At 64.3% G+C, this 12,185-nt stretch overlaps 1 protein-coding gene across 1 annotated transcript in view; it reads right to left on the minus strand.

Annotated features, from left to right (window-relative positions):
• Positions 1–737: 737 nt before the first annotated feature.
• Kazn (kazrin, periplakin interacting protein) overlaps positions 738–12,185 on the minus strand; it is a 346,698-nt gene continuing 335,250 nt past the window's right edge. The window contains exons 12-15 of the mRNA XM_076861246.2: positions 11,302–11,403; positions 10,741–10,907; positions 4,455–4,572; positions 738–3,191 (exon numbers count right to left, since the gene is read on the minus strand). Of these exons, the coding sequence (XP_076717361.1) occupies positions 3,027–3,191; positions 4,455–4,572; positions 10,741–10,907; positions 11,302–11,403 (552 nt within the window). The 3' untranslated portion in view covers positions 738–3,026. The remainder of the gene's footprint in view (positions 3,192–4,454; positions 4,573–10,740; positions 10,908–11,301; positions 11,404–12,185) is intronic.

Consider the following 12,185-nt stretch of genomic DNA (forward strand, 5'->3'; position numbering starts at 1 on the left):
GTGGCCAGCCCACTGACAGCGTGTCCCCACCCAGCCTCGCGGTGGCTCCCCGCCTCCACCCTCCCCTCGGAGCCGGGGTCTCCCTGTCCTCCTGACTAGTGACCGCCAGGGAGCCCGTTCCCTCCCCAGGTGGAGAGCCCGGCCGGGAGGCCCGTCGGCAGCCGGGACGTGCTGGCCCTGGCCCAGCAGGGGGCTTGGGCGCCTGTGGGACCCCGGGAAGCTGGCCCAGGCCGTCCACACCCGACCCCTGGCCCCAGCCTGCTGGTCCCTGTGAAAGTCTGGGACGCTCTGAGGTGGGTCCAAGAACGCCCCTGAGACCCACCGGCCACCTGAAGGTGGAGGTGACCATGGGGCAGGTGACAGGTGACACCAGGGCGGTCACTGGTCAGGCCTCCCCTCCCCCGGGCAGGACAGAGGCAGCGTCCCTGCAGGGACGGGCCAGCAGACAGAGGGCACCCAACTCCACTCTGACCTGCCTGGCCCTGTGGGTCATGCAGGAGGTGGGCAGAGGGGTCAGTGTCCAGGGGACACGGAGCCTGGGGTCTGCAGGCCCTGGGATTGGGCCCGAGTCCCCACCTGTGGCTTCTTAGCCTTAGGAGCCGCGCGAACCCCTCGTCCCTGTCTCAGTGTCCCCCCCCCCCGTGAAATGGGCTCCCAGCCCCTCAGGGGCTGCTGGGGACACTGACCAGAGCCACCCCGGGCTGAGCGCCAGGCGCTGGTGTTTATTATTGGTGTTAGAGTCCACTCCAGGGAGGACAGTGGCCATGGCGGGAACCTGTCCCTGTCAGCCACCTCCTTGGCGGCCACAGACTCCCCTCGGGGGCCGGGGCTCAGGACAGTCTCCTTGTGGCCACACGCTGGTGGCACCGGCCATCCAGGAGTCCCCAGGCCGCGGGGTTCTGGTCCTCACTGCGCAACGGAGAAGAGCCTCGGACGCGGGCGGAGGCGGTGGCCGCGGAGCACCAGGGGCTCACGGGACGGGCCTCGGGGCTGCGCTGGGGCCTTGTCCCCGGGCGAGGGGTCCCCGCGTGGAAGTCAGGCCTGCCCAGTGTCCTGTCCGCCACAACCCGCCCCGTCCCCTCCCTCTGGCCTGGGGTCCCTGCCACCTGCCACCACTGGACCCAGGGCTGAGGACGGGCGGAGGGTGCTAAGGAGAGGCTTGTCCCCAGAGGGGACGGGGCCTTAGGGAGCCGGAGAGTCTGCCCGGCGGAGCCCACTGGCGCTGGACCCCCGGTCCCAGGAGGCACAGGGGGACCTGCGCCCTGTCCCCGAGCCCCGTGCCCGTGTCCCTGGGCGGCACAGACGGCAAAGCTCTGAGAAGCACGTCGCGGGGGCTCTCGGGTCCCGAGGCCACCCTTAGGGGACTGTCACCACACTGGGCAGTCTGGAGGGGAGGTGGCAGGTCCTCGTCCTGTGTGGTGGCCTTGCCAGCTTGTCCCCTCCAGGACTCCCCACTGCCCACGTGGAGCGGGGCTGGCGTTTAGGGGTCTCCAGGGACGGGGAGCCACAGGTGGTGGCATCGTGGGGACCCCCAGGGGCCTTCAGGGTCGCCCCAGGCTGCTGGCCTGCTGGGCATGCTGTCTCTGCCAGAGCCTCCCCAACTGTCCACTCGTCCTTGTCCCCAAGGGGACGGAGCCTGGGCCCCGTGCGGGTGTCCTTGCCGATGGCTGGGGTGATGTGGCCTCACGTCCTCAGATCTGCGCTCGGGCCCCTCCCTGCCCCGGGCCTGGCTGCCTCCCCGGGGCCAGCTGGGGGGACACCAGGTTACAGGGAGGTCCCCCTCCTCTCTGGGCTCCCGACTTGGAGTGTCCTACAGACCCTGGGGTTTGGAACCTCAAAAAGCCAAGCCACACACCAGAGATTCGTCTGTCCCTTGGGTCCTGCGATCAGAAATGTGTCCCCAGAAGGCCCAGGATTCAGATGAAAGGGGGAACAGCCACCTGCTCACTCGTGGGCATTTGGTCTCCGGTAGTGGGGATGGCTGCGCTTGCCGAGAGGGTTGTGGAGATGGCCGGAGCCCTGGCAGCCCCCGGGAGGAGTGCATCTCGGGTCCATCCTGGCTCTGTTTGTGCTTTTCCACGAGGGGAAGTGATTTGTTGGGTGGAAGAACAGGCCTTGGTCCTCAGAGGCCCGCGCCTGCGGCAAACCTTGGAACATGAACTTTTCATTGGCTCCTGGTGCAAAAGACCTCACAGGAGGTGGAGCATCGTGGCAGTGTTCCAACTGGAGCAGAGCAGGAGAGAAGCAGTCCGGCGTCAGGTCCTCGTGCCGTGGCTGGGGAACTAGACCCCGGCCCACCCCGTCCCTTCCGGCTGTCTCCTGCGAGGGCTCAAAGTGTGTTACGGACATTAGCAATGGTTAATCCTCAGAAGTATTATAGATGAAGACGCTGAGGCACAGAGAGGGAGGCCACTGGGGAAAAACCACACAGCAAAACCACGTGGGTCAGGGAAGGGCTGGAGGGTCCCCCCCAGCGCCCACTGATTTCACTCTGTGGGGTCTGTGGCTCCTTCAGGGCATCGGTGAGCACACTGTTTCAGGTGACAGGGACATCACAGCTGTTTGGTTAGCAGTGACGACGTTTCCCGCACCAGATCCCAAACTCATCACCATGCTGTGCCTTGTCACTGAACTCAGTCCTGCTCCTGTGGTCACGAGGCAGGGTGTCCGCGGTGGCCCAGGGGACCAGGGTTTTGCATGTCCACCCAACACGGAGCCCGCGAGCGCACCCAGTGCCCCGCTGACTGCTGGGAGTCGTGACCCAGGTCGGAGCCCAGGTTCTCCGTGGCCCCTCTCTGGAGCTTCCGGTGGCCCTGCCTGGCCCTGCTCTCTGCTGGCACGTGGGTGTGTGGTCAGCCCGGGCTCCGCCTCGCCTGGCCGAGGGCCACGGGTCTCCTGGGCCCCGCGCCCGTGTCCGTGGCCGCAGTCTGTGGGGTTCCGCCCGGAGCAGAGGCGCCCCTCGGCCCCAGGTGGCTCTGTACAGGTCAGCACCTGGGGCCGGGGTGGCCTCTGTCCACGCAGGCTCCCTACACATTGGTGACCTCTGGGCTGCTGTAGCCGTCCAGACGGTACTGCTCCGGCCCGGCCTGCGCGTCATCGTCACCGCACTCCTCGTTCTGAAGAGAGCCGTAGTCGTCATGGAAATCCGGGTCTTTGCTGCTAAAGCCCCTTCCTATCTTCCCGAGGGGCAGCTGAGGACAGAGCAAGGGACAGGAGGAAGAGAGACAAGAACTGAGTGTCCGAGACCTGGAAACGTGGTGTCTCTAGTCTCGCTGTGTGACCTTGAGTAACTCCCTTGACTTCTCTGTGCTCCTCCCGTTAGTCATTCTACCTGAGTGCTCCAGGCGGCAGGGACCCCTGTGTGAATCAACATCAGGAGACAGTTGCCTGTTCCCAACTGGGAGGACTCAGTGGGTTACGAAGGGTAAGGACAAGTTGTATCACATGGATTCGTGAAAACCTCCGCCCCCGGCTCAGGAGGAACAGCGTTGGGAACAGGGGAACGGAAAGTCCCTGTGAGAACAGCTCAGCAGGGGCGCGGGGTCTGACTGCCTCCCCAGGTCCAGAGGGAACATTCTAGACCACCTGGCCTGGCAGGAACCCGTTTTGGAGACTCGGACTGGCATTGGGTCCCTGCTCTGCCACTTCCTGATGGGTGACCTCGGACTGTCACCGCCTGTCTCTGAATCTCAGTTTTCTCAGCTAGAAAATGGGCAGCAACCTCTGAAGGTCATTTAGGGTAGAAATCTTGTCTGCAGAGCACGGAGCAGTGCCGGCGCACAGTGGGAGCTGTTACCACGCACAGTAGGCCCCCAGCGAGCTCTTCTGTGAACGTCTCTGTCCTCACCTGGCGAAGGTGGTCAGCATTGTTCATTGCCGGATGTGGCCCGTCCTCCCTCTCCACCCCCCTTTCTTCCCTCCTCCTCCTCCTCCTCCTCCTCCTCCTCCTCCTCCCAGCGCTGGGATTGTACCCAGGGCCTCGTGCACACCAGGCGAATGCTCTACCCCTGACCCCTCCCCAGCCCTTTTCACTTTGAGATTTTGAGACAGGGTCTCGCTAAGTTGCTGAGGCTGGCCTCCAACGTGTCCTCCTGCCTCGGCCTCTGGAGTTGCTGGGATTACAGGCGTGGGCCACTGCACAGCGGCCTTTCTCTCTAGACCACGGTTTGTCCACTTAAAAAATAACATTTCCCGGAACCGGCAACCCCCCGGGCACAGGGCAGGCGGGCAGGACTGCACTCTGAGCCCCGTGGGGACCATGGGGGCTCCTGTCACAGGCCGAGGCGTCCCACGGCTCCTGGGAAGTGGCCTCCGGGGTGGTCCCCAAAGCCCCCGAGACCCTGCCCCCGCTGTACCGTCACAGGCCGCAGAGGGAGGCCGGGAGTGGACAGTGGGGCCGGAGGACGGAGCGCCCTCGCAGGAGCGGGCCCCCTGGGTGGCCACCAGTGACTTACCCGGCCAGTCTTGTACCTGCCGCTGCCCCCGCTGCTGTCCTCCTTCCCCGCCCGGGTGACGCTGGAGGCCCTGCCCGGTGGCGTTCCAAAGCGCTCCGCCTCGCGGATGCCTGTGGAGCTGGGGACACAGCACTGTGCATCAGCAGGAGAGGCTCAGGCACCTGTGCCACCCAGGGACGTGCCCACCGGTGCCAAGGGTCACAGCTGCTGGGACTCCCTGGGCACCTCCCAGGAGCACCGAGTGCCCCACAGGGACTGCCTGCCAATCATGTCACAGAGGAGGAAAAGCAGGCACAGAGAGGGTGACCAATCTGCCCAAGGTCACACAGCTGCCACCAGCAGAGCCGAGATCCAAACCCAAGTCCCCAAGTCTCTGAGACTCCAAAGTCTCTGAAACACGGGAAATGGAGGACGGGAGGGAAGAATCCCAATGTGACCTGAGAAGCACAGGAAGCTGTTCCTGATCCAGGTCCCCCCCCCTCCCCACCGACTCCTCCATTCATTTTTTTGTGAAAAAGCATCGAGACGCCCTGAGAGTCGGGTTTGGCCGACGGCGGCCGGGCCCCGTCAATGGGGCCCTGGTGTGTGTGGTCCTCCTACTTACAGACGGCGCCCAGCGGTCAGTGCCCGTTCCTGGGCCTTTCTTGCTGTGGCTCCCAATCTACCCTCTTCTGACCTCTCCTGGAGGGGGTGCGCGGCCCCTGGGCCAGCCCGCCTGTCCCTGGGGACAGAAACCCGGGCTCCTGTGGGCAGAGCTGGCCGGCGGCCCGCGTCCTGGGCTCCAGTGCCCCGCCTGCCCCCTGAGTCCAGCCGCCCCAGGACCCGGGCTCGCTCGGCCCTTGCTTTCTCTGGCAGCGGGGGTGGCCCTGCGGTGACAGAGGCCACGGCACCCGTCCAGCTCGCGGGGCCCGAGCCCCTGTGTCTGGGATCTGTCCAGGGCCTTCCGAGGCCGGCGTGGCCGAGCCCTGGTCTGCACCTGGCCGTGTGACCCTGAGTGGCTTCTCTGCAGCCTCCGGCCACCTCTCCGATCCTGGAGTTGTGGGGTTTGGCGCTCAGAGCCCCGCGGGTCCCCTAGGCACTGGACACCAGAGACGTCATTACAAGGGCATCGGCTCTGGCCAGCAGGTGCTCAGGGGTCTGCTTGGACAGAGTTTGTGTCATGGCTCAGGCCACTGTGGAGGTGGCTCCTTAAGAGAAATGCACTTCTTTTTATTTTATTTTTGTTACCGGGGATTGAACCCAGGGCCACTCGACCACTGAGCCCCATCCCCAGCCCTTTTCTGTATTTTATTAGTGACAGGGTCTCACTGAGTTGCTTAGGGCCTCGCCCGCTCAATTGCAGAGGCTGGCTTTGAACTTGCGATCCTCCTCTCTCAGCCTCCCGAGTGGCTGGGCTTGCAGGCGTGCGCCACGGGCCTCACAAGAAGTGCCCAAGAACACCTTGTAAGCTGCTGCTATAGTTTGGATCTGAAGTGTCCCCAAAGGCCCGTGTACTAAAGGCTTGGGGTCCCAGCTTGGTGCCACTCGGAGGTAGTGAGACCTGTGGGCCAGGGCCACCCCTCCCTCCTGTGAGGTGACCGCCGGGCGTTTTCCCCAGTAGCGGGAAACTGACGGACTGAGCTGCTCACAGCTTCTGCTGATCTGGGGCACGTTTCTGGGAAAGTTCTGGGGCGGGGAGGGGCGCCTCGGAGACGGTGGTGACAGGGTGATGGCAAACAGGGAGCAGTCCTAAACCACGGCCCGGGCTGCCACCCACCAGCGTGGGGTGGGGGGCTTCACGGGTGACCGCCCTCACTCTGCTCCGGGGGCTGAGATCCCCGGGTCAGGGCACGTGAGCGGTTCTCCCGAGAGGAGCCCCACAGCCCCCTGTTGGCCCTAAATCCTCCCGACTCGTGGAGCATGGGTGACGTGGAAGAGCCCTGGGTCCCTTCTCCTGCCCTTCATGAAGAAGAGACAGAAGTCCAGAGTGGGTGTGCCTCTTGTCCCAGGACCAAGCCCACGGCGGCGGGGGGGGGGGGGGGTGGAAGTGGAGCTGGGCTCTGGGATCGAGAGTTAGACGGGGTGGTCTCACCCTGGGTTCAGGGCAGGCGAGTGTGGCCTGACTTGGTCCCTGAGCATTCGGGTCACCTGGGCTGGGCGGGGTTCCTGACGCACATCCCCGCGAGGCTGTGGGGAGGGTCCAGGAGAGGCACTAGGCTCTGAGAAGTGCTGGCGCGAGGACCACTGCTGCGACCCCACGTCACAGGCTGTGTCCTTGTGCAGGGTGTGGCCTGGGCCTCAAGTCACAACAGAGCCCAGTAGGCTGCTGCCACCACTGGGCCGTGACACCTTCCCTCCTGGCTTTTTCCACAGGGACTGAAATACAACCCCCCACAGACATGATTTTGGGTCAAAACCCATGAAAACATAAAAGTGCCAGGGGATCAGCCACGCACAAGGCAAAGGTCTTTGGAGGCTCTGAGGGACCCAGGAAATACTTCTAGTCACTCAGGCTTTGAGCAAAGGGATGTTGCAGGGATAGGTTTTGTGGAAAGTTCTGGAGAAGGGGCATCTTGGCTATATTACTGTTTTTCGTTACTATCGTGAAGTACCTGAGGCAGGCTACCTTATAGGGAAAAGAGGTTTATCTAGCTCCGTTTTGGAGGTAGGAAGGCCCAACAGCACGGCGTGGGCTCCTGCGAGGTCCCCGCTGGCCGCATCACATCAGGGTGGAAGAGTGCATGTACCTCCCTGCGGGGTCTCTGTCCCTCTGCTTATCAAGCCACCAGGAGCCATCCATGGGGCTCCACCCCAGTGACCTCATCTGTCACGCTCACTTCCCGGAGGCCCCACCTCGGAACACTGCGGCTGGATTTAGTGTCCTGAGAGTTTGGGGATTAAGGTCCTGCACGAGCTCATGGGGACAAGTCACATTCAGACCACAGCACTCGGCCCTGTCCCCGAAACTCACGTCCTCAAGTCACACAAACCCCAGTCCTTCGTCCCCAGTGCTCCCAAGGTCCCCATTCCCAGGGTGGCCTGGGCGCAAGCCATCACCCCTGGGGTTTCCCGAGCCAGCGTCCGGCAGCCGGGCCCAGCAGAGGTGTCATGGGCAGGAGGGGTGGTGGCCGGCCTGCGGGCTGCTGGACAGGGACTCTCAGGGCTCTCGAGGTGCGGGACTGTGGTGGGGACAGATGAGCTGGGGGGGCCCACAGCACCCTCTCGACACCCCGGGAGGCAGGAGTGAAGTTAAACCCATCGCACGCTGAGGACTGCGGCTCAGAGAGGGCAAGCGTCTGCCCTGAAATCACACAGAAGATGGTGGAGAGGCCCGACTGGAGCCCCAGGACTGGCTGGGCCCGGCCGCAGAGCTGACAGATGACAGGGACAGAGGGCTGGAGACGGGGGTGGAGAGACAGAGACGGAAAGCAGGAGAAGCAGGAAGGGGAGGCCTGGACTCCGCAGCTCAGCCTCTGCCCGTGGGGCGGGGACGGCAGGGGCTGGAGGAGCCAGGAAGCGAGGCCGCGGCTGGCCCCCGGCTGCCCGTCCTGCCGTCCTGCTGCTGGTCCCCGGCTTCGCTTCTCCTCATCTGTGACGCAGAGTCCTGTGGGGGACCCGCGGCTGGCGCTGACGGGGCTTAGCAGCGGCAGGAATCGGCTCGTGTGGAGGCAGGTGGCAGGGGACACGGTCAGACGCTGCTCACCGGGTCCTGTGCGTTGTCATGGTGATGGAGGTGGGAGGATGACGTCATGGGACCCAGAGACTCTTGGTGACTGTGTGTCCCTGGGGTCAGGCTTGTCGTCCCCCAAGAGGCTCGGAGCCGACTGCCCCTCCCCCGGCTTTAAGTGACCACAGGCCCTCAGGGGACACACCTGCTAGGGGTAGGACCTGCCCTCGTCTGCCTCCTCTGGGTTCCCCAGCCTGGAGGAAGGTCACTGGACGAGGAGTCCTTGGTGGCAGAAGCCAGCGCTGCCTCTGACCCTTGTCACATCTTGGGAAGTCACAGCCCGTCCCTGGGGTCTCCGATTCTCATCCGTAAGATGGGGCGATGACCCCTCCTCATGGGGGTGTGGGGGGCTCAGATGAAACAGGGGTGTGACACCTTCTGTCCCCGATACCTTCCGACATCGGCATGTGTGACAGGGTGTGAGGCCTGCTGCTGTCACCTCCCGGGAGCTCAGTCTGGGGCGGCCTGGGGGAGCCCCGGTGTCCATCCCGATGACTCGGGGTGTGTCGGAACCTGGCACCCCCCCCCCCGTCAGCAGCAGCCCAGAGCCAGGCGCGGGGACACACCCGTGGGGCCAGCCACTCTGGGGGCCGAGGCAGGAGGTCACGAGTTCAAAGCCAGCCTTGGTGACTTAGTGGGACCCTGACTCAAGAGCAAGCAGACTCACCCCAGAGGGCCAGGCCACCTCCCCTCCCCGTTCTGTCCCCCCCAGAAAGCTGGAAGAGGAGCCGGGCCACAGGGCAGCAGACGGGGGCTCCCGCATGGACCGCAGCAGAGACGTCCTGGGCTGAGCCCGGAGCTCTCGGTGAGCAGCACCCCGTCCACCTTCCAAGTGTCCCTCCACAAGCCATGGGTCACCGTCCCCCACCCCCCGTGTTGGCTTAGCTGGGGATTGTCCCAGCTAAGAAGTGTCTCCAAATGCCCTGGGACTCTGTGTCCCTCAGCTGCCCCAAGCCTGTTGCCCTGGCCTGTGGGTCAGGGCCTCAATCAAGGGCTGAGCATTTGAAATCCCACCCGGGGACCTTGGCTCGGGAGCCATGCTGGACATGCGGGGGACAGCAGGGTGAGGACAGGGTGGTAACGGGGCGTCTGGCTTGGGCCAGGGGCTGGCACTGCCTCTCTGTCCCCGGCCCCCAGCATCAGGCTCCACATGTGTGAAGTGAGGAGCCTGGACCAAGTCCCGTCCCTCCTCTGACCCGACGCCCTGGCCTCCCAAGACACAAGGACCCACCCTGCTGTCCCCACCAGGACCTTCCGTGCTCACCCACTGGTCCTGGACAGTCCCGAGCCCACCCGTTACCCCGTGGTGGTCAAGGTTTAAGGGTCACACGTAGGTGGTCGGGGGGGGACGGTGACCTGGAGAAGGGAAGCCCTTTCCTGATGGATCCCAGGTTCACAGAACAGAGTCCCATCCGACTTTGCAACTACCCCCAAAGGCTCCGCCAGGCACAGGGCCACGGTCTGAGATGGACCCAGGAATCGGCGTGTGTAGGATCCACCCCGAGAACCACATGGTCTCCGGGGCGGATGGGGAAGGGCAGCCCAGGGCTCGGGACCCGCCCCAGACGGACGACATTCTCTGGAGCCTGTTTCTCCGCCTGCGAGGCACAGGGAGAGGCCAGCGGGCTCCCAAGTTCCCGTGGGTCTGGGTTTGTGTTCTCAGGTCCGAGTCAGAGAGCCCAGGGTCAATCTGGGCTCTGTCTTCTCAGCTGACAAACCTTAGCTAGACCAGCCGTGAAAGAGAGGCGTCCAGTGACCAGAGGCCATGAGGGACGAGTGTAGGATTCATTGCGTGAATGAGCAATTCTCCTAGATGAAGCGGACACATTCCTGGGGGAGCGTGGCCACTGAAGCTGACTCCAAAAGGAACAGAAAATCTAAATAAGCCCCTAACAAGTGAAGAGAGAGAATTAGTCATCAAAACGCCTTCCACGGAGAGAAACCTAGTGGCAGATGGCTTCAGGGGTGAATTCCCCTAAATGTTCCAAGAATGATGATCAACAACCCCACAGACCCTTCCGAGCAACACAAGTTCCCAACCCCCTCCAGGAGCCAGCATTGCCCGGACACACAAACCAGACAGAAGCATCACCAGACAAGGACCGCGGGCCAACGTCCTTTCTAAGCAGAAATGCAAAAATCCCGAGTGGAGCATCACAGACCCCACCCAGCCACGTGCAAAAGGATGGCACGCTCTGACCAGGCGAGCTCGCCCCGGACATGCAAGCGTGGCTCAATCCGTGACCGACCAGCCGTCCAATTCGCCACATGGGTAGAATAAAAGACCCCCGAGGCCCTGCCCCTGCTGGCTGCTGACCCTGGAGGGTGGCCCGGCCCCTTAGAACGAGTTTCTCACGTGGGGAGGAGGGACGGGGATCGATCGATGCCAGGAGGGTGGACTCAGCATACCCAGCAAGTGCCCCATGGATGACCACCTGGGCTAAGGTGCAGGGAGGGGAGGGCAGCGCCTGTGGGTTGACCTCAGTGTCCTGGGCACTGTCGGGCTAGGTGGGGTCCAGCCAGGGATGGTCAGGACTGAGGTCCTCCGTTTCGAGGGCCCCGCCCGTGGCGGGCACTCACTTGGCCGGGTGGAAGACGGCGCTCATCTCCTCGGCCAGGTGCCTCCGGAGGATGTGCTTCCCGCTGGGGATGCCCAGGGCGGTGGCCATGGCCTCGGCGTTGAACGTGGGCTCCAGGACCAACACCGCGCCATGCACGCCGCTGTTGGTCAGGTTGTCCGCGTACTCCTGGGGACAGAGCACGAGGCGGGGCCTGGAGGGGACCTCCCGGACCCCCAGAGCCCCGAGGGGCGGCTCTTGTCACCCACAGGCCCCCGACCCCGGCAGGGGCTCGTGATTATTTGTGGAGTTCAAGATGCACCTGGATCTGGACCCCACACTTGCTTAGGTGGGTGCGGCTGCCTCAGTGCCCCTCATGACATTAGCGTCACAATAGGGTCCCCAGGGCTGAGAGTGAGTGGCTGCCTCTGTGAGTGACAGGAGGGGTGGCTTTCTTGCCGGCCTTGGAGATGAGGCCGCGGTCACACAAAAACGGACACTGATTTACACACAAATGTGCCCGGGGTCTGCCCGCGCTGGAGCCCCCGCCTGGCCCGCCACCCGCCACCCGCCACGTGCCCACCTTCAGGTCGATGTCCCGCACCCACTGTAGCACGCGCTGGTTGGTCCACACCACAGGGTCGGTGTTCTGCGTCTCGCAGCGGGCCCGCCGCTCCTGCAGAGCCTTTGGGGACAGAGGGGCCCAGTGAGGGGACGAGGGTCCCCTGGGCTGCAGGGGTCTCAGGGAGCCATGTGAGGAGGGCCGTGCGCACTGCCCCACCAGGCCATCCTGTGGCTCCCCGGGTGTGGGGCAGCGAGGTCACGGCTGGCGGTTCTGATCCCGCGTCCCCAGCTGCCCTGCCCCCAGCCCCCCGACAGGAGCAGGGCCCAGTGAATACCTGTGTGGTCTTTCCCACGGGGGCAGGGCTCCAGGGGACCTGCCTGGCCTCTGGGTGGTGAATGACACAGCATCAAATGCCACCCATGAGGGCCTGCAGAGGGGTCAGCCTGCTGCCCTCAGAGGTCCCCTGGGGGACAGACTCCTGGTCAACATTCTCCCGTGGGGATGCTCCCTCACTGGGGATTTCCAGCTGCGACCCTCCCCCGTGTGCCCTGACCAGCTCCCCTGACCCTCTGTGTCCTCTTCTACCCGTCACTGTCGTGACTGACCCTGTCACACTCTGGGGCTCCCAGAGACCAGGGCCCGGGTTCTCATGTCCCCTGTGCCCAGGCCCCTGCAGAGGCTGAGAGAGGAGTTGGAGGGTTGGACAGTCCTCTCTGCCCCTCTCTCCAGACCCTGGACAGCGTGTGCCATCTGGGCCCTGACCCAGCAGCCAGGGGCCTCTGCCTCTGGGGGTCAGTGCCCAGGCCCTTGGGGTGAAGTCACCGCCCCGTGCTCTTGGCAGAGCTCAGAGTCAGGGGCACGCACAGTCCAGACTCCACGGCGTGCACAGGCCCTGGTCACCG

Source organism: Callospermophilus lateralis, chromosome 7, assembly GCF_048772815.1.
Source record: "Callospermophilus lateralis isolate mCalLat2 chromosome 7, mCalLat2.hap1, whole genome shotgun sequence".
NCBI classification, from domain to species: Eukaryota; Metazoa; Chordata; class Mammalia; order Rodentia; family Sciuridae; genus Callospermophilus; species Callospermophilus lateralis.